We start from the raw sequence: 21,302 nt of genomic DNA on the forward strand, positions 1-21,302 counted from the left end.
AGAAACCACTGTGGTGGGACACGCATCCTGTCATCCCTCCCTGAGCACTTCATACTTGGTATAGCTTCTCAAGGTGAACCATGAGGCAGAGCATACCTGGCCAGAGATGGGTGATATTTAAACCCAAGCCTATCTCTGGTCAGAAATCATGCTCCTGAATCTTCCATGCACCTAGAGGCCTCTGGGACCAAGTACACCTCAACCTCAAAAAGTAACTTGGACTTTTTTTTTTTTTTTTTTTAAAGGAACTGCTCTTCTAATTGTGTGTTTATATGCAAACACACACACACACACACACACACACACACACACACACACACACACACACACACACACAGGATGTATGTACATGTGTGTGCAGGGTTGAGACTGCTCCTGTCCAACATCTTCCTCTATTTAAACCTGAAGTTCATGCTAGTAGCCTGAAGATTGGATGGGATGCTTAAATTCCCCTTACCTTCTAATACCACTATATTTTAAAAATTCCTTTCCTGCCATTCACCATTCCTTTTTTCATCTGATGTCTGAGGCAAGGGGCTCATCTAATTTGTTGAGAACCCCTGAAGTCATGGCATCAGGGTCTAAGGATGCAAGGAACAACAGCTGCTTTCAAGTCCTTGTCTGTTGATTTAACATATGGGGACATTTTGAAATCTCATTTGTACTAGCTGTTTTTTCTCTTGATTATGAACCACTTTCCTCTTGACTATGGGTCTCAGTCCTGTTCTTCCCATCCTTGCCTCTGGTTTATACTGGATGAAGAACAATGTGGTGCAGAGTCCCTTGGCTCTGTTCACTTCTGCTGAAGTATTGATTTTTGTTCGATCAGGCAATCCATTGGCAGGAATCAAATGTTTGTGGAGGGACCTAGCTGAAGGCTGCTCAGATCTTTCTTGTCTTTTTGCTGTCTGCTCTCTTCCAGGCTTCAGGTAGTCTGCGTTATAGACTCCTGGTTCAGGGATCACCCACTAACTCAGTAACTAAAGCAGATTGTGGCATGTCTCCTGTGTGGTTCATTTCCTACTGTGCTATCCCTCTGTTCCCGTTTCTCTAGAGGCCCTCACACTCATCACGGCAGCAGGCCTGTAGCTTTTGGTTTGGGGTCTGTCTTGCTTCCACCATTAGCTCTAAGCAGCTTTTACATGAACAAACATGAAAAGTTAGGCTAAAAAACCATCCCATTGTACAGAACAGAACAAGTCAAGACAGCTGCGTGTTCAACCAAGCTTTACAAAGCTGAAGACACCAGACAGTAACTTTCAACCGTGACAGAAACATGGGGAAGGAAGTGCCAACAGCAAGACAGATGTCTCTTTGTCTAACGGCCTCAAGGAGCCCTATGGAGGCAAGGAAAACATGGGATCAGAAACAAAATAACAAGTGTGGGGAGTACAGTCAAAGGGAGGCAAATCCAGCTCCAGAAAGCATCCCGACCAGCAGATGGGACGTGCTTTGTGATGGAGAAGCCACTACAAGTTCAGTGGTGTGTCCTACCAGTCGGGAAGCAAAGATCCCCGACTCAGAGCCAGTCACCATAGCGACAGCAACATACATTGGTCTGTTGCTGATGTTCAACTCATCATCACAGGCCACAGCCTAAGAGCAAACCCCCTCAAGAGCTAGAATTTCATGTTTTAACTCTGTAAAAAATATTCTAATCAAAGTGACATTAACTCCAGGATTCCTGTTTCTGAAGACACGTTTGTATTTTCTGCTGTGTCCTGAAGACATCAAACATCCTCAAAAGGGAAAGCCCTCATCCCTAGTCACAAGGCATCTTCCTTCTAAATGTTTTTGTGCTTATGAAGCAAGTCCTAGAAGCAACAAGAGGCAGGGATTATGGGATGGAGGTGGGGGTGAGGTGGGATGACGTTATCTGACAGGGTTCTGAATGCCGGTCCTGATTGAGGAGAGGGGCGCAGGACCGAGTTGCCACGTGTTGCCACACTGCATCTCCATCACTTGCGTTGCTCAGTCTCAAGTGTTATTCCAGCGAAAGCTGCACACTGTCGGCTTGGCTTTGCGGCTGTTGATACTCATACTTTCTTGCTATGAAAAAACAGTGACAAGAAAGATAAAGCATACAATTATTACTAATATCATTAAATCATGATGCTTGGATGCTTGGTAAGAAATTAGTTTAGAATTAAACAACTTTTTCTTCTAAAGGAATTTATAACCTACTACAGGCACATCTGCCCATCCAAGTTCACTGCCACTCTATTCACAACAGTTATGAGACAAAATCAACCTACATGTCCATCAACAGATAGGGGAAATGTGGCACATTTTCACAGTGGAATGCTGCTCGATTGTAAAGGAAAATAAAATCATGAAACCTTCAGGGCTACGGGTGGGACTGGAAAAAAAATACATTAAATGTGGTAACTCGGGCCCAGGAAGACACATGCCGTATGTTTCCTCATGTGTGCACCTAGTTTCAAATGTTTTGTTGTGTGTGTTTAGCTTGGAGCACACGGGATGTCAATGAACCAGAAGGCCTTGACGGGACGATGCATTACGGGGTGGGAGTAAATTCTAGGGAACCCAAAGGGGAGCGATGGGATATGGGGGTGGGGCAGAAAGGCTTCTGCAAGGAGGGACCGAGAGGAGGGGAGAATGGTTAACATAGAGGAACAGAATCTGAAAAAGCTACATGGACACCTCGTATCTCACAACCCAATTACAACTACAATGGGAAGGAATGTAGAACACATGTGAAAAAAGGCAGGGTAAGGGGGCAGAGCAATGGAGGAGAGAAGGGGTGGGTGGACCAAACTAAGGCTATATGAAATCGTCTTATAAAAGCCCCCTAGTTAGTAAGATAATTTAGAATACAATTGTAAAAAGGAAAAAGTTTGGGGCTGGAGAGATGGCTCAGAGGATAAGAGTACTGACTAGTCTTCCAGAGGTCCTGAGTTCAATTCCCAGCAACCACATGGTGGCTCACAACCATCTGTAGTGAGATCTGGTGCCCTCTTTTGGCCTGCAGGAATACATGCAGGCAGAACACTATATACATAGTAAATAAAATCTTAAAAAAAAAAAAAAAAGGAAAAAGTTTGAATGGAGGTGCCTGTATGGGTGGACAATGCTGCTCCCAGAAGCCATGGGTTACTGAACAGAAAGAGCAGCACAGGGCACGGGATACCTCCCTATGAGTCATTGGCCCCAGAGGCCTCCCCACAACCCAGGCTGCTGGTGTTGCCCTTGGTTACTCAATGTAATGCACATTAAGACCCTACTGCTAAAACACCACCCTCAAGCTTCAGGACACAGAGAAAGAAATCTCAGACTGGAAAACTTCCGCCCTACCAGCTAGCTTTCATAATGCTTGAAGATACCGTGCCTGCTGCTGGAGGAGAAAAGAAAGACATGATAGTCTTACCCCACGCTGGATCCTACACGCTACAATACTGACCTGCCAGACAGGACATATCCATTGGTGTGACAGTGGCATCACTGTTATGTAGTAACCAACCACTTTCTGGTTGGATGTGAGGTCTACTCCACAGCTTGATATTTCATGTCTGGTACAGTAAACCTGGACAAAAGCCCATGGCTGAGGAGATCGTAGGTTCTAAGAGGGAACCTGATACTGTTTTTGCTAAACGGTCAGGTTGTCATATTGCCTTCTAACAATTTCTTGTATAATATTAGAGGGACCAGCCTTGATATTATATATCCCAGGGGCTCAGGAGAGAGAACTACTAACCTCGAGGACTATTTTCGGGAAACAGAATCTCAGCACACCAAGCTCCATAGTCCACTTGCTTTAATTCCTCTGGCATAACATCCTATTTACACAGCTTCAGTTCTGTTCTTGTACCTAGCTCCTTTCTTGCCTGATTTCCCTCTATACTTATCTATTGCTCCCTCTAAGTTCTATCTTAATTCTCTCATCTTAATTCTGCCTCATCTAGGTCCTTTACACCTTGTTCTTACCCAGCTAGTACTTCTCCATCTGGCTCTTCCTCATCTTCCATCTCATTTCTCTAGTACTCTCTTCTAGTCCTTCAATCTAGTTCTTCCCCATCTCAGTTTGTTCCTCTCAAGTTCTTACCCATCTAGTTCTTCCACTCTCTTTTCTCTTCTCCGTCCTCCATTCTCCACATTCTACCTAAGTCTCCCCGGAATCCAGTTTTATCAAGCCCCTGGTTGAGCAAGGCCACCAGGCTTGAATTCTACCGGGTCATAAAGGCAGGTAAGAATTTTTCCTCTGGCAGTGACCACCAGGCTTTAACAATCCAAAATGGGAGTGGGAAAAGAGAAGGTCAACTGAGTGCTAATGACTGGTTAGCATTATCACCGTTAGTTCTTGAAACTGGCTAAGGGAGATATCTGATTCCAGAGGAAGCCTTTCCCGAGGCTGTTCTCCAAATTCCTGGAAGGTGTATGTCCAGAGAGTGATCAGTGCCCACTGTTAGCCCTTCTTAGGGAAAAGTCAATTGGGAAAACTATGAAGGCACACATGATTTTCATAACAGAAGACAGCTGATATATAACAAGCCAAATAACACCAAAAACTCCTTGGAATTTGGCTTCTTCACTACCTCCAGGAAGTGACTTTGCCATAACCAGCTGAGTTCTTATGATGTATTCCTGCGGCCTGCAGCAACAATTTATATTTACACTCATAGACTGGGGCTGCTCTCAACCTTGCTTATAGACTATCTTTGGCAGTTGGCAGCAGTCAATGAAGAAACTCATAACTGCTCAAAGTACTAAGAGTAAGTACCTAGTGCTTAAACAGGACATCTTTAAATGTCCTTTATTTAATGTGTATGGGTATTCCGTCTGCATGTATATGTGTGCACTGTGTGTGTGTGTGGTGCCTGGGGAGGAAAAAAAAGGGAAATGGATCTTCTGAAACTGGAGTTAAAGATGGTTGTGAACCACAACACGGGTTCTGGGAATCAAACCTGCATCTCCTGGAAAGAGCAGCCAGTGCTTGTAACCACTGAGTTGTCTCTCTGGTCCCTACATGGGACATCTTTATTGAACAGCACACCTCCCATCACTGCCAAGGCTCAGAGAACATTGCAGTAGAGAAGACAGAAAGATCATAAGAGGCAGAGGCTGGGGAGAAGTACTACACAATACTGTTTTCTGGAAATAACATGACTCTGGTACCCAAGAGCCCATAGAAGCAGTGAATACCTGCCCAAGAGGCGCACAAGATCAAGCCAATTAAAATTGGAGCATACATGGGGGAGCATACATCAAGGCCCTACACATGGGGGAGCATACATCAAGGCCCTACACATGGGGGAGCATACATCAAGGCCCTATACATGGGGGAGCATACATCAAGGCCCTACTCATGGGGGAGCATACATCAAGGCCCTACTCATGGGGGAGCATACATCAAGGCCCTACACATGGGGGAGCATACATCAAGGCCCTACACTTCACTTTGGAGCAATTAGCAGTTAACAGCTACTTGAGGAAGGGAGAATCATTCTTTGAGGGTGTGGTCACATTACCTAAGCTCTAAGCTCTAGTGGATAGCCCTACACCCAGGCACATACTACCGAATGTATGGGTTTGGTTTTGTGTTTTAGAACAACTTGAGGTTGTAGGAGCTCTGTGGGAGTTGGAGAGGAATGGGAGGAACATGTTGTGAGAAATTAGTTATGGTCCACTTTCAGAGTGTGGTGTGTTCAGATCTCACCAGAGAACCCAGATAAGCAGGAGGCACCGGTATCTACCTTCCCTAGCTGGCACCTGCGTGTCTGGGGTAAAAAGCTACAGGCAGCCTGCTATTTGACTGAGCCCATCTACAAAGGGAGGAGGTGATTAAAAATGCTCCCAGATACTCACTAGATACAGCTGGATCTGGAGCCTACAGGATGGGGAATTGGGGTAGGGAGCATGTAGTTAGAGTTTTCCTGCCTGGTCCACAGTCAGGACAAATCTCTCTCACCCACTAGTCCCACAGTTGCTCAGATCCAACCAAGTAAGCACACAGAGACTTATATTACTTATAAACTGTATGGCCGTGGCAGGCTTTTTGTTATCTACTTCTTTTATCTTAAATTAACCCATTTTTATTAATCTATACTTTGCCACATGGCTTGTGGTTTACCAGTGTCTTTACATGTTGCTTGTCATGGCTGCGGCTGGTAGTGTCTCCTGCTCCAGCCTTCACTTCCCAGAATTCTCTTCTCCTTGTCCTGCCTACCCTATCCTTCCTGCCTGGCTACTGGCCAATCAGCACTTTATTTACTTTAACCAATCAGATCAACACATTTGACATACAGAGCACCCCACAGCCGGAGCAAAGCTGAGAAACTGGGAAGATTGTATCTCTCTAGAGAACTCAACCGATGAGAATTAGAAAGGGCAAAGAACTGCAGCTTGGGATATAAAAGCCACTGTTCTGTGCCAAATAGGAGCAATGGCCATTTTTCCCCCTTCTGTATAGGCTGACTTCAGTCAGCTGAAAATAGATCTGTCTTGCTTTTGCTCCTCTGACACTCCACCGTTCTTATTCTGAAGTGAGGGTGATTGTTTCTCACAATCTGGGAGATGGACATCTTCCAGGATTGCCATATTTGGAGAGAAGCCTTTGATCTCCATGTGTAGGAGATGCATCCCATCCCATCTTCGTGTGTCCTGCTCTGCCAGACCTTGGTCTCTCCCCAACACGTCAAATAAGACCTAAGGGGACTTTTAAGAGAAGTGAGGCTAAGAGGTAATGCCTACGTTCCCCTCAGAAAGAAACAGGGATGATCCAGGTTAGAAGTCCAGGATTGCCTGTCTTGCTTACAACCTCCTCATGTTCTACAAAATGGAGACCCGGGGAGGCAGCAGACAGGAGGGGTCTGTATGCATCTTGGTGTGCTTTTCTGTTGGTGGGATGGACACCATGACCAAAAGCAACTCGGGAAGGAAAGGGTGCATTTCAGCTTACACTTGATAGTCTGTCATAGAAGAAAGTCAAGGCAGGAACCTGGAGGCAGCAACTGAAGCAGAGACCCTTGCCAGTGAAGTAACAAAAAGCTCAGAAAGGGATGATCCCTTGACAGAGTGGCGAATTTAAACAAGAGAAGGGGTTCATGGCTTCATTCCCAACTTCCTTTGCTGTAGTGGAAGTATTAACTATAGTAGAGTGATACATTATTCCCTATAAAGTTTTAACAAAAACCCATTAAGACAAAATTAACAAACAAATGCCCAAAACACATCCACATAATCTAATGCTTTTAGATAGTAGACCAGACCATTAGCCCTGTGATAGAGTAAAAAATTTTAAATTAATTAAAAAAGTTAAAGTACATCTAAAAATAAGACCAATAAGCTTTGAATAAAAGGGAGACTAGAATTTAGAGACTGGGAAATAAATAATTATGGTCCATTTTCAGCATGAGGTGCATTTAGAACCCATCAGGGAACAACAGATAAGCAGAGGCACAGGCCTACCTTCCCCATCCAGCAGCAGGTGCCTGCTTGTCTAGGAGCTCTAGGCTCATACAGGAGCTGAAACATCCAGTGGCCTGGTACACAACTCAGCCCATGTATCAAAAGAGGGGGAACCCTGAGCCCCAATATTGAGTAGATAGCATTCTATGTCCTGAACTACCAGGATGGGGAATTTGGTGAGGGGGGAAACACTAGCCACTGTGAAAATTGTACCTTCCTAAAGAATTCACCTAAGAAAGACTAAAGGGGACAGAAAAATACAATTGGAGACATAAAAATCCCTGTTTTTGTGCCAAATCAGTGTGCCAGCCGCGTTTCGCCTTTTGTTGAGGCTAACACCTTGCTTCTATAAAACCCAAAACAAACCTGTCTCACCTTCACTAGAGACTCCAGCATTCTTAGTATGAAGTGAGGATTACTGTTTCTCATGTGATCACATTTCATTATATATATGAATAAAAATCTCAAAGAATTTTTTAAAATCCAAAATCAAAAAGAAGAGAATAAAAACCAGGCACTTGCCATCTCAAAGCAAAAGAATAAACGGGTCTGTGCAGTCTTCCTGCACTCAGCTCCAAACAGCACTCAACACGCACGTGAGCTCAATAAGCTGGTCCCTTGTCTGTCTCACCACGTGGAGTACTCATATGATACACTATGTATATACTTTATAGAGAGATAATAAAAGGACCCCTTCGTTTGCTTGATTTTACAACAGTGGATTACTTCCTTGATGCTATGGCAAACCTAGCAACACAAGCAACTTAAGAAAAGCAGGATTTATTTTGGCTTCTGGTTTTAGGACACAGTCCATCCTGGTAGGGAAGACATGGTAGGAAGACCGGCAAGCAGCTAGGTGCACTGCATCCTCAGTCTGAAACAGAGAGAGGATGCTCCTACCCAGCCAGCTTTCTCCTTTTTGACTTTGTCCTTTACTTCGGCCCATGCTGAGCCATGCTACATTTAGAGTAAATCTCCCCCTCAATGAACCTATTCTACACCTACTCAGCTGTCTCCTTTGTGATTCTACATTCCAGTAAGTTGACAGTTGAGAAGAACCTGGCATTCTAATACAAGTACCATCTTGCTTCTCCTACCTAATACATCATGCAAGCCACACCTTCATATTTTAAATAATGGCATAAAAGGCTTCAATGTACAGTTGATTCTATACATTTTAAAATGTGTTTCTTCTTTCCTGTGTACATGCTTGCAGTGGCCGGTAGCACAGGATGTATTAACATTGTTCAAATAGAACTTCTGGGCCTTGTTCCTGAATTCTGCAAGTCCTGAAAGTCACTCTGACACTGCTTGGGTGTCCTGTTGTTTGACTGTTTCTGTCTCATCACAGAGGAGAAGTACAAAGGAGGAGAAATCAGAAGAGGAAGAAACAGAAGTGTCAAACGATGATGACCATCTCAATTTCTGCAAAGCTGAACAGAAGTCCTCAGGCAACAGAAAAGCCAAAGATTTAACAGCAATAACTTTGGGATAAATCTGCCTAGCTGTGTCTGAAAAGGCTTATGTTTTTATAAGCAACCATGTTTTATAACCTTTTGCTAACTGAGCGCAACAGAAGATCTATTTTAAACATGTTATGCATGTAGCTCGGCAAAGAACATACTTACAAACAGAATGCATTTCCACTTGTTGTCTTAAGCGAATTTTGCTCATTGTGTCATAAAAATTGGGTTCTGACAAGGTTTCTTCTGAAGGTGGCACACTAAATATTCTCATAATTTTCCTTTTATTCCTAGAACACAAAACCAATGCAGATTTGTTTCAATACTTAGATAGTTGTCTCACGATCTATTAAAAATATGAAGCAAATTCTTTTTGTGAAGTGCTCTATTTTCTGCTAACATATAAGCTCTCTATGTAGAGCTATGGCATCACAATGAAAAAAAGATGTTTAATGCATTATAATCTACATAATACTATATTGCTAAATAATATATCAAAACGAGGCCCTTTTGTTGTGATTCCCCTTAACTCCTAGGGAAAATGGCATATTAAAAACAGCAGTATACAAACAAGAAAGCATGTCATTTTCCCTCCCTTTCAGAACATCCAACTAAAGGGAAATCATTGGAGTGGGGAGTATGCCGGATGTGAACAGATCTTCCTTAGTTTGGGAAATTCATGAGTAAAAATGTTCTTTAATGACACAGTTTCAGTGGGATGCCTTTTTAGAAACAAGAACAGTGCATCTCTGCTTTTAAAAGAAAAGTGGGAAGGAGGTGGTAGCTCTTTTGAGAGAGAAGTTGTCACAGGGATCTGTGGTGACATGTGGCACCTTCTTACACCCATACCCAGCAGTCCAGCCACTGAGAGGGAGCTACATGGCATGTGAGGGCAAGTATAAATAAATGAGGTATATCCAAATCCAAACAGAAATTATTTCTGGACTATTAATAAACTAATGATTTTTTAAAACCTCAGTAGAGAATATCCTAAAGTATATACCTATAAGCAGAATACTGATTTTCCTCTTTAAAATATACCCTAGTCATCATCACCATCATCACCACCACTACAATCATCATCACCACCACCACCACCATCACCACCATTACCATCATCATCACCACCACCACCACCATCACCACCATTACCATCATCATCACCACCACCACCACCACCACAATCATCATCATCACCACTACCAACACCATCATCATCACCACCACCACCACCACAATCATCATCATCACCACTACCAACACCATCACCATCACCACCACCACCACCACAATCATCATCATCACCACCACCAACACCATCATCATCACCACCACCACCACCACCATCATCATCACCACCACCACCACCACCACCATCATCATCATCACCACCACCACCACCACCACAATCATCATCATCACCACTACCAACACCATCACCATCACCACCACCACCACCACAATCATCATCATCACCACTATCAACACCATCATCATCACCACCACCACCACCACCATCATCATCACCACCACCACCACCACCATCACCACCATTATCATCATCACCACCACCACCACCACAATCATCATCATCACCACTATCAACACCATCACCACCACCACCACCACCACCACCACCATCACCACCACAATCATCATCATCACCACTATCAACACCATCACCACCACCACCACCACCACCACCATCATCATCATCACCACCACCACCACCACCATCATCACCAACACCATCATCGTCATCATCACAATCATCCTTAATATTATACATCCCAAGGGCTCAGGAGAGAGAACTACTAACCTTGAGGACTATTTTCGGGAAATAGAATCTCAGCACACCGAGCTCTATAGTCCACTTGCTTTAATTCCTCTGGCATAGCATCCTATTTACATAGCTTCAGTTCTATTCTCGTGCCTAGCTCCTTTCTTGCCTGATTTCCCTCTATACTTATCTATTGCTCCCTCTAAGTTCTATCTTAATTCTCTCCTCTTGATTCTGCCTCATCTAGGGCCTTTTCAGTATGTTCTTACCCAGCTAGTGCTTCCCCATCTGGCTCTTCCTCATCTCCCATCTCATTCCTCTAGTACTCTCTTCTAGTCCTTCAATCTAGTTCTTCTCCATCTCAGTTTGTTCCTCTCAAGTTCTTACCCATCTAGTTCTTCCATTCTCTTTTCTCTTCTCAGTCCTCCCTTACCCTGAGAGTCCCGGTATATATACACTTACAAGCAGTAATTCCTTGGCAGTGCAAAAGCCAGGCTTCTAGGGTCAAATGGAGGGGGTGATAAGAATCACAGAGAGGCAGTAACCATTAATTATCATTTGCAACCCAAAAGGGAAGTGACTAATGGTGAAATGAATTAACTAAAGGCTAAATTTGGGTAATATCTAAGAAGTGGGATCTTATGTATTCAACTATAACCTCAAACGTGATTGGTAGAAAATGTTAAGAATCTATAAGTTGCTAGGTCAATAGGAGAAAATAAAACTGCCTTCTTTTTTTCCTATGGCTCATATCTGTCCAAACTATCTGCCATTTTTTTCTGCAGGGTGGGGGAAAGTGTGCTCAGTCGCTAGGCAACCTGTGTACAACTAGATGCCTCTGGTGATAGTTAAAGGGAGATCTGGAACTAGAGGTAAGATTTGGGAAAGGAGGAAGTTAAGCTTAATTGGCACATCCGCCAGGCCTTCTCAAACAGGTAGCCTGGACGCTTAAGTCTGTTCTTAGAGAGTACAGAGGTATCTCTGATACGGTACTTTCCTCCATCTGGGGATGGACCTGGCCGGATGCTGACAATGATGATAATTACAGGGAGGCTTGAACTGGGGTTCTGACTGAGCATGGCTGTCAGCACAGAAGGTTATCTATTCCTAGAAGTGGTTAGGTAAGGAGTTAAAGGTCTATAAAGTTAGTAAGGCTGTAAGAAAGGAGGGTCTGAACTGAATTGTGTAAAGCTATTACTTAACATCCACCTGTCCTAGGTGGTGTCTCCATGTAGAATTTACCTTAAATCTGGAGACTAGCATGTAGACTGTTAGGACTGTAGTCCTTGAAAGTGGCTAAGGGAGATATCTGATTCCAGAGGAAGCCTTCCCTGAGGCTGTTCTCCAAATACCTGGAATGTATATGTCCAGAGAGTGATCAGTCCACACTGTTAGCCCTTCTTAGGGAAAAGTCAATTGGGAAAACTATGAAGGCACACGTGATTTTCATAACAGAAGACAGCTGATATATAACAAGCCAAGTAACACCAAAAACTCCTCGGAATTTAGCTTCCTCTGGAGGAAATCCTTGATCTCTCCAGGTAGTGACTTTGCCATAGCCAGCTGAGTTCTTATGATGTATTCCTGTGCCTGCAGCAATCATCACCATCAACAATTCTATTACTGTTTGCTGGATTTCAGGAAGAGAAACCAGGAAGAGTTGAAAAGGACATTTAAGTCAAGCTTCCCTAGAAATGAAGGCAGAAAAGTGTCTATTAAGAATTTGGGCCGGGCGGTGGTAGTGCATGCCTGTAATCCCAGGACTCAGGAGGCAGAGGCAGGTGGATCTCTGTGAGTTCGAGGCCAGCCTGGTCTACAGAGCTAGTCCAGGACAGGCACCAAAATTACACAGAGAAACCCTGTCTCGAAAAAAAAGAAATTGGACTATGTGGTATATCAGTGACACAAAGATAAAAGACAAGTTTCTTGTTTACAAGGAACCAACATTTTTTATAAAGAACAGAGATGTAATGTGCTGGTTTCTTGTCCACTCGTATAGCTGGACTCACCTGGGAAGACAGACCTTGGTTGTGGAATTCCCTCTATCAGACTGGCCCAAAGGTAGGTGTATAAGGCATTTTCTCCATTTATGACTCTTGTGGCAGGGCCCGGTTCACTGAGGGTGTGTGGTCTCAGGTCATATAAGCAAGCAAACAGGGCAAACATGGAGAACAAGCTATAAGCAATGTTCCTCCACGGTCTCTGCTTCAGTTTCTGCCTCTAGGCTCCTCTCTTGAGCTCCTGTACTGACTTCTCTCAAGGACTATGGCCTGTACACTGAAACAGATGCTTTCCTTTGTGAGCCACTCTTGGTCATGGTCTTTATCATAGCAATAGGAAACAAACTGATACAGTGCCATGCATAAGAATCAAGGAGAAGGTCCAATGGGTGGACAGAGGTTTGCTGACTACATAGGCATCAAGTGTTTTTGCATTTCAGACACTTGGACCAAAAATACTTTACAGTGTGCTGACTGCAAGGGGACAATGTACCAAAGCTGGTGACAAAGTCGGGCTACTTTAGAAGTAACAGCAACCACACTTTAGAACAGCAGGTCCTGTTACCCTGATGAATATGGGATTTCCAGATCAAACCTCAGCCGCCAATGCCTGCATAGATAACACCTTCCAGTCCAGGAACACACTTTCTGAAGAAATAGATTTATGCATTTAATCCAACTAAAACAAAACAAAACAACAACCCACATCCTAACCCTTTAAACCTCAAAGTGCCCAGCATCTTCTCTGCCCTATTTACCTCTTGGCATACACGAAGAGGCCAAAGCTAACAAGGATCACCACCAAGTACACATTGGTGGCTTCATTCCAGGCTTCGTGGACAGTGTAGTCAATGGAGCCGTCATCTCCCATCACGCCATAACGTCCAGCCATGGGATCTGTAAGAAAGAACAAAGATCTGTGAGAAAAAGGTGCAGTGGCTGAGACATGGCCACTGACTGCTAGTGTATGGCCCACATCTAAAAACGACTTTACATTGTGAAATAGGTACATGGCATTCATTCTTTGCATTTGTTTTTGGGGTGCTGGGGATCAAACCCAGGTCACATACATACTAAGTATGTTCTCTACCCTGAAGTTATGCTGCGCTGAAGTTCCTAAGTAGCTACATTATGATCCTAAATACCTATGTGCCTCCATTTTCCTCAGTACTTATGGAGTCTAAAAAAATATTTTCAGTTTGGCTCTTTTAGGAATGGGAATACTGACCCCAGATAGAGGTCATAAAGGTACAGAACACATATTTTCCCCATTTTTAATTTTGAAATAGTACAACTCTTACTTAAACGTTAAAATGTAGGGTGAAAAATAATATTGCTAACAGTTGACTGTGAAATGCTACTTCAGTCTCCAGACTGTAGCTGTCACTCAGATGACGAGGGAGCCCTTCAGAACACAGACCCAGATCATAGGGAGGAGTCCCAGAAGGCCAGTCACTCCCACGACAGAAACGCAGAAAGTACACGGCCACACTAACTGCTCCTCAGGTGCCTCCCAATATGCCTGCACATTTGGAGCTGGACCAGACTTTGCCTGTTTGCCAAACTGGGCTTGAAGAAGCCATGAGATAAGAAGTTACATGGCTACTTATTCATAATCATACATTCTCTGGACATTCCCATGGAAAGTCGCACTGATAATCACAAGAGTATCAAACAGCAAGTAAAAGAATAAAGGGTTTTTTTAATTTGTGTTTGAGAACTGAATTTTTCCTTAAGGACAAAGTTCCTCCCTTGTGTTGAACATACAAGGAAAGTCTCAGTTAAATGACATAAACTAGAAAAGCAGTTCAGAAGTGTTTTAGATATTCTAAAAAAAGGGTGAATGAACAAATGGCAGGTAAAGAGTACCGTAGTATTTAACAACAAGGCATAGTTATTTACAGAGCTTTTGTGGTTTTCGTTTCTGCCTTCAACAATGAAGGCCATGCAGAAATTCTTCTACAAATATACCTTGCGGTCTATTCTGCACGCTATGCAAATATTAGCAATGTCATTTCCCTTGGCCAGTTAATTAGCATGTGTTTTCTTCCCACTTGTCCATATAAAATACAGAATGAAATTCCAGGAAAGGGTTGCTCTAAGCCAGGGGGCATGCTTTCACCTTTCTCACATCTGGAGTCTTTGCCAGATGTTTGGAGACCTATTGCGCTCATTTAGAGTAGAGCAGACAACAGGAACAGACCTTTAGTTTGAACTCTTGAGATGAAGACAAGAGAAACTTCACGTATTGGTGTCTGATGTACACAAACACCTGTCTTGTAAACATATTTTGGTCAAGGAACAATAAGCAGAACTTTACTATAAAAGATTTAAAACTTTAAGATCTAAATATGACAGCAGACCTAACTTCTAAATATTAATGGTTGAGTGGAAGGAACAGGAGTAGGTAACACATTCACGTGATCAATTTTTATTTTTTAAAATTCAATTCCAGGGGGTTCTCTGATTTTTTTTTTTATAGTAAATAATCAGTCTATTTTAGATGCAGAGGCTTCTGGAAGACCAAACATGACAACTGCCTTTAATTTGTGGTATTTTGACCATCGTAAATGCCAAGCTGCTAAAATGGCAATAGCCATGATCACATTTGGGAGGAGCTAAGTTTTAAGTGCCTGACTGTGCGCTCCGGAGAGCACAGCCGATAATGAAGCAACAGTACTCAGAACTGGGAGTTCATACATTAGGGAAGAAACAGGGAATAAAGCTAACGGCCACCAGGACACGGAGTGAGTGCCATCTATTTACCTGACACATTAACAAAGTGTTTCCCAATGCCCAGGTGGATCTCAATCAGATTAATTTCTCGCTACAACTTTTGACTAAACTTTGTCCGTGTGCCGCTGAGTGAATGATGTACTCCTATCCAGAGTATGATTTCTTCCTAGGACGCCACTCTATCGCTGTATTTAGAAAAAAGGTTTTCTGACTACTGCTGGTCCAGAGTGGCAAAATGTTAACCTGAGATATATGGCGAGTAATATAAAACATCAGTAGTAGGCAATAACACGGCCACTCCGCGGGTCCTGGGATGTATGACTTATCTTAGACCCGCAGTTGTGAAGGATTGGCACTGAAGCTAGGCCTCTCCTGCTAGTCCTGACACAACCAAGAGCATGCTTTGTAAGACAACCAGGAATGGAGAGAGAGCTCAGAGTCACAGGGCAGACGGGGTCCTTTGTACCAGCCCTCCCGCGCACTTGGTGTAGACTAACCAAGGGTGTGCATATGCATGCACCCTCCGTCCTTGGGCTAAAGTAAAATGTCCAGGGGTTCACTTCGGTCAAGTTAACCGTCTGGTAAGATATATGCTGGGGGTGACAGTCAGGGCTCTCTTGGGAAAACAGATCCGTTCCCTCAGTTGTCTTGTGTTGAACTATCACTGAAGTAGGAGGATGAATGAGAGAATGAAGGCCCAAGTCAACATGAGTATTCAGAGCTAATGCTGTCAAAATGCATCCATCAGGATTTAGTTCAAGGCTGACCTACTTTTAGGTGAAGAATTCTTTTCTGGATAATCATGGGACACACTGTCTTAAGTTTTTAAATTTGTCTACACCGTCCTACAAGTGAGCATCACTGGCTACCATGCCCTAGAATGTTATTCTGGTCTCTCATCTGGAACTTTGCTATTTCCTCACAGAAATGCAGCTTAAACACCATTTCTAGCAACAAAATCCAAGCACTGTGAGGGTCAGATTCTCCTGATTCTCTAAAGCACTAAGGGGCTTGAAGTCCTAAAGCAGACGGGGACACGCTCACAGGCCTTCACCCTTTCCCAGAGGAAGAAGGACATTTGAGACCTGTGGACTGGGCAGTCCACATTCGAATTATTATTTTTTCTTTCTTTCTTTTTTTCCAACCATCCTGCTTTGAAGCACTGCAACTCTGTAACAGGTCACAGTGGTGGTTCTGTAATCCCAAGGCCACGCGGGCCCCGGGAACGGAGGGGCAGAAGGCGGGTACACAGATCCGACGCCCAAACCTGGCCTCCTCCAGCCGCGTCCCCGAGCCTGTGCAATCTGCTCCTGGTGGCATCCAGGACGGATCCTCCCCCGACAGGCCGTCCACGTTCCCGCCTTGGTCGGCCGGCGACTTTGCGGGCGGCGGGACCGTCAGCACGCCGCAGCCGTCCGGTCGAGCGGACCGCCGAGCCCCAATCCCCGGGTCTGTCCCGCAGACCGCGGCCGGGGCGGGGCGGGGCCGGCCGGGGCGGGGCGGTGACGCGGCCGCGCGCGCGGGCGAGCGGGCGAGCGCTCAGCGGCTCCGGAGGTGCGGAGGCCGCCGTGCCGCTCCGCTCCGGCTGTTCCGGGAGTCGGGCGGGGAGCGCGGGCCGAGCCCCGGCGGACCGGACGACCTCTCCTTCGTCACTTCCTGCCGGCCCGCGGTTTCCGGAGGGAACGAGAAGCCAGGTTTTGTTATTGGTTTTTCTTCCTTCCCTCTCTCGGAATGGGAGCCCGACGCAGCGGCGGCGGCGGCGGCGGCCCGGGTGCCGCCTCCGGCGAGAGCGGAGCGGTGCCGCGGCCCCGGGTCGGCGCGGGCGGGAAGCGGCGGGCACAGGCCCGAGGGCGTCCAGGCTCCTCCGCGGTGGGGCGGTCTCGGGGTGTCTGCGCGTGCTCCGCAGACGAAGCTGGCTGGCTGGGTCTCGGTCCCCCTCATCGTCCCCCGCTGCGAGGCCAAGGCGATCCAAGTGTTTTTTAAACCGGACGTGGCCCGGGTGCTCTCTCGTTCTCTGCTTGAATGGCTAGGGTATTTTTAAGAAGGGAGGGGAGGGGAAAAGTAAAAAATAAAAAGAACTCCTGCGTAGCGACTTGAAGGCTGCGTTTTCCAGCGTGAGGCAGGTGATGAGTGTTTGTGGGATGGCAGCTTCGCCATTAAACCGATCAGTCCCCAGGTTCGTCCTGGCCATGCCCATGCAAATAAAGCGGCCCATTGTCCACGTGCTTAAGGGCTTAGCTATTCCAGCGGGGCAAGTTCTCCAGAATCAACTGACTTGGAGTTACATACAGTTCGAGCACGAACTGTAGCGGTTCTGTTGAATTGGTATGCAGAGAAAGAGTAAATAATTAATGCTGTAACTTTCAGCAAGTTGTCTTGCCTGTTTCAGACTCGCCTTCCTCTAGATACAGTAACATACCAGCATTTTTTTTTTGTAGGATCAGTACATGTGCATTTACATACATTATACAATCATGTATATAATTTTTAGCCATTTAGTTTGACATTAAAGTTAGAAAATTAGAAACAGTGGTAACCGTGATATTTGCTGCGTGTTAGCCAGGACAGTGCCAGATGTTCATAGATGTTTTGTATCAGTTCGTTTTCATGGGTGACTTTTTGCATAAGCATAGAATGTTCACAGTTTTTCAACACATGAGTTTGATTTGAATGCATCACTATGCAAAATGTCTACATTAAATAATTGTTTCTTTTGTTAAAATAAGGGTGTTGATCACATTTAAAAAACGAGTTAGTGTGGCTTTAAAAGTTCATAGAATTGCAGTTAATCCCGTTGGGTATTAAATAGTTTTCAAAGACTTGTAGTTCTTACTTATCCAAGTGCCTATTACATAATATGGCCAAAAATTGAACAAGCTAAGGTGCGCATCAGGCAAAGGTACTGAGAGCCATGGTGACCTTTACTATAGGGTCCTTCTTTGTATTTCTTAGTACAGTTCCTAAGGGCAACCGTGTGACATCTTTTTTCAACACCAAACTAAGAAAACAAATGAACAACAGTGAGGAGGCTGTTAGATTTTGCTGGAGTGTCTCTGTCTCTTTTTGTTTTTAGACCGGGAGGGGGGTCGAGGGGATGTCACACTATGTATCCCTGGCTTGAGTGGATCTATGTAGACCAGGATAGCCCTGAACTCAAGAGATCTACTAGCCTCTGCCGCCCTCCTTTGTTCTGGAGTAAGAAATGTGCACTGCTACACTCAGCTAGGAATGTCAGGGTTTCACTGAGCATTTGAATATTAAGAATGTTAGATTTTCTGTATTGTAGGTAGTTGTAAAAGTTTTATGTGCCTCGTTGGGTGGTGGTGGTACACACCTTTAATACCAGCACTGGGAAAGCAGATGCAGGCAGATCTCTGAGTTCCAGGCCAGCCTGGTCTACAGAGTGAGTTCCAAGACAAAAAGTTTTATATGCCTAACTTTTTAATTTGGGTTAAAGTATCTTAAAACACATATGCAGAGGGTTGGGGATTTCGATCCTCAGCTCAAAAAAAAAAAACCAAACACATATTCAGTATTGTGTCCACTATAAGATTAGAATTTATTTATAAAGATACAATTTAATGATTTATGTAGCTGGAACAGTTCTAAAATTGGTTCGAGAGGGTAATGGTAGAGTCTTGGATCAGGAGAGTAGAACTGGCTGGGAAGATTAGACAGACTTCTTCGGGAAGTAGTTGGTAGCTTGTGCTTGTGGGTCACATAGCTTATTGGAACTTACCAGAAAATGCCGATGGATGGTGTGTCATGGGGAGCTCTTGGTTGGTTGGTATTTACCAAAGGGTTTCTCTCTTGCCTTGCGGACGTTGTCTCTGGGGGAGGGAGGTAAGTAGAAAAGAGAAGGATACAAGTTGTCTTTGGAGTGAATACTTTCCTGTGAATAGTTCTTGCTGCCACATAGGTGCCTCTTCAAACACTTTGCAAGCTTTGAGATTTGGGGGCCAGTCATTGGTAGATGACAGAAAGAAAAAGGGGAGAGAGTCATGATAAGGAATCCCCAAAACAGACAGCCATACAGGCAAGGCCTTATTAGGCTTTCCTTTGGGCAAAGTTTTGGAACGATGAACAAAAGCTTTCCTAGTAATAGTGACAATGAATTTGTAAATCTCTCATGTCATTTGTGTCAAAAAATATGTAGACTGTTCCCTTACTATCTATACACAATTGAAAAGATATATATCGCAATACCTGAACAATTACTGAATTATTCACGTCAGCCATTTCTATACGTTGTCACAGTGATTGTAGCACAGTCTCAGTTCCTGTCACTAAGTCACCCAAGATATGACAGGAAGTCAGGCCTGTCTCATTCTTCACTTCAAAATTTGGCTTCTAGGCTGGGGATGCAGCTCAATGTAAACTCTGCCTAGAATGCTTGGAGCGCTGGGTCCTCTCCCCAACGTTGCCAAAACTCAGTGGAAAGCTTGTCTCTGGTATGGGTGCCCTTTAGTCCACAGACAAGCCAGTTTCTGTCCTGAGTTGGTTGTTGTTTATCCCCAGGGCCAAGAACAGAGCCTGGCCAGGAAAAGCATTTGTAGGATAAACATCACACCAAATGCATCGATTTCCATGTGTTTAGGTCTTTCTGCCCTTGTGTGTAGGGTTACTCCAGCCTCACCTCTGTAATTGAATCCCACAACTACCCTTTGTGTGTCAAGTGTTTACAAGGTTCTGTTTGCTGTTTAATCTTAATGGCCGTATGCTGCTACATTAGTGTTTCATTAGCTTGTTTCCTCACTTCAAATTCAATGTTCTTTAAGGCTGTAACCTATTAATACATCACTTTTTTAAAGAATTGCCTTAGCACCTGGTATGTCAATCCAGAGTTGGCTTGTATGTACCTATTGAGTAAGTACTAGTTATCATGGGAAAACATCGACTATATCTTGAACCATAGGTAATGTATTAATTGGGCAAACTTTGTATACACTTAGGAAACAATGTAAAAACTCAGTTCCAAAAAATAATAGTAATATTCATGTAGTGCTTAAAGTGTGCCAGCCAGTGCACTGACCCTGTCCCCTGTACATATTCATTTATATTTGTGTCTCAACAATCTTTTGCTGAAGGTAGTTATTATCCTATTTTTGAAAGGAGGAAGTGGATGCAAAGCTTTCTTACCCAAGATTATGATGTGCATAATAAATAGAATAGGGAGTCTGGCTTCCGGGTCAGCCAAGCTGCTCTTTGGAGTTTGCTTATCTGTGCGGTGGGGGTGTGTGTGTGTGTGTGTGTGTCAGTGCACCAGTGCACAGAGGCCAAAGGAATATGTCAGGTGACCTGCTCTGTCACTGTCAGCCTTGTTCCCTGGAGACAGGGTCTCTCCCTGAACCTGGAGCTGTGTTGGTGACGAGCAAGCCAGCCCCAGTGATCCCTTACAACAGGTGCTGGGGACCAGAACTCATGTTTGTGTAACACTGAGCCCATCTCTCCAGCCTAGGAGTTTTATTTTATAATGTGAACAATCTAAAAATTCATGCTAGTTTTGCAGTTATAAAAGGTGTTCTTGACTAGGGTTGGGGGGGCGGTGGAGAAGGCTCAGTGAATAAGCACCTGCTGCTCTGGCAGAAGACCTGAATCTGGTTCTGAGCACCCAGTTGGCAGCTTATGCCCCTCCATAGTAACTCCAGTTCCAGGAGAGCCAATGTCCTTTTCAGTCCTTCATGGCACCAGGCATGCAAACAACATGTATGTGGTGCATGGTTGTTTACATGTTTACATGCACATTAAATAAAGAAAAATCTGTGTTCTTTTAAATTAGTTATTGACTGATTGTGGTGCTAGTGATCAGAGCCTCGTGCATGCTAAAAGAGCGATCGGTCAGATCTCCATTCCAACCCTAAAGATGTTCTTTTAAAAAGTTTCAAAGAGGGGCTAGCA

At 44.3% G+C, this 21,302-nt stretch overlaps 3 protein-coding genes across 4 annotated transcripts in view; 1 reads left to right on the forward strand and 2 right to left on the reverse strand.

The window, feature by feature from the left end:
- Positions 1-1,210: 1,210 nt before the first annotated feature.
- Positions 1,211-16,729, reverse strand: Smim19 (small integral membrane protein 19). 2 transcript variants are annotated; one of them, XM_036209224.1, is made up of 4 exons: positions 16,672-16,729; positions 13,427-13,565; positions 9,054-9,178; positions 1,211-2,049 (listed from the first exon to the last, which is right to left on the reverse strand). In XM_036209224.1, the coding sequence occupies exons 2-4, from the start codon at positions 13,558-13,560 to the stop codon at positions 1,985-1,987; spliced, it is 324 nt and encodes a 107-aa protein (XP_036065117.1). In that variant the 5' UTR covers positions 13,561-13,565; positions 16,672-16,729; the 3' UTR covers positions 1,211-1,984. The 2 variants fall into 2 exon arrangements, with proteins under 2 accessions (XP_036065117.1, XP_036065116.1); XM_036209223.1 differs by lacking the exon at positions 16,672-16,729 and adding an exon at positions 14,791-14,922.
- On the reverse strand, positions 14,883-19,643 carry LOC118569178 (translation initiation factor IF-2-like). The gene is made up of 3 exons (XM_036166904.1): positions 19,611-19,643; positions 16,653-17,430; positions 14,883-14,944 (listed from the first exon to the last, which is right to left on the reverse strand). The coding sequence occupies exons 1-3, from the start codon at positions 19,641-19,643 to the stop codon at positions 14,910-14,912; spliced, it is 846 nt and encodes a 281-aa protein (XP_036022797.1). The 3' UTR covers positions 14,883-14,909.
- Positions 16,690-21,302, forward strand: part of Slc20a2 (solute carrier family 20 member 2) — a 105,935-nt gene continuing 101,322 nt past the window's right edge. Inside the window, exon 1 of the mRNA XM_036209220.1 lies at positions 16,690-17,098. The gene's annotated coding sequence lies outside the window, so the exon portion shown is untranslated. The remainder of the gene's footprint in view (positions 17,099-21,302) is intronic.

Source organism: Onychomys torridus, chromosome 17, assembly GCF_903995425.1.
Source record: "Onychomys torridus chromosome 17, mOncTor1.1, whole genome shotgun sequence".
NCBI classification, from domain to species: domain Eukaryota; kingdom Metazoa; phylum Chordata; class Mammalia; order Rodentia; family Cricetidae; genus Onychomys; species Onychomys torridus.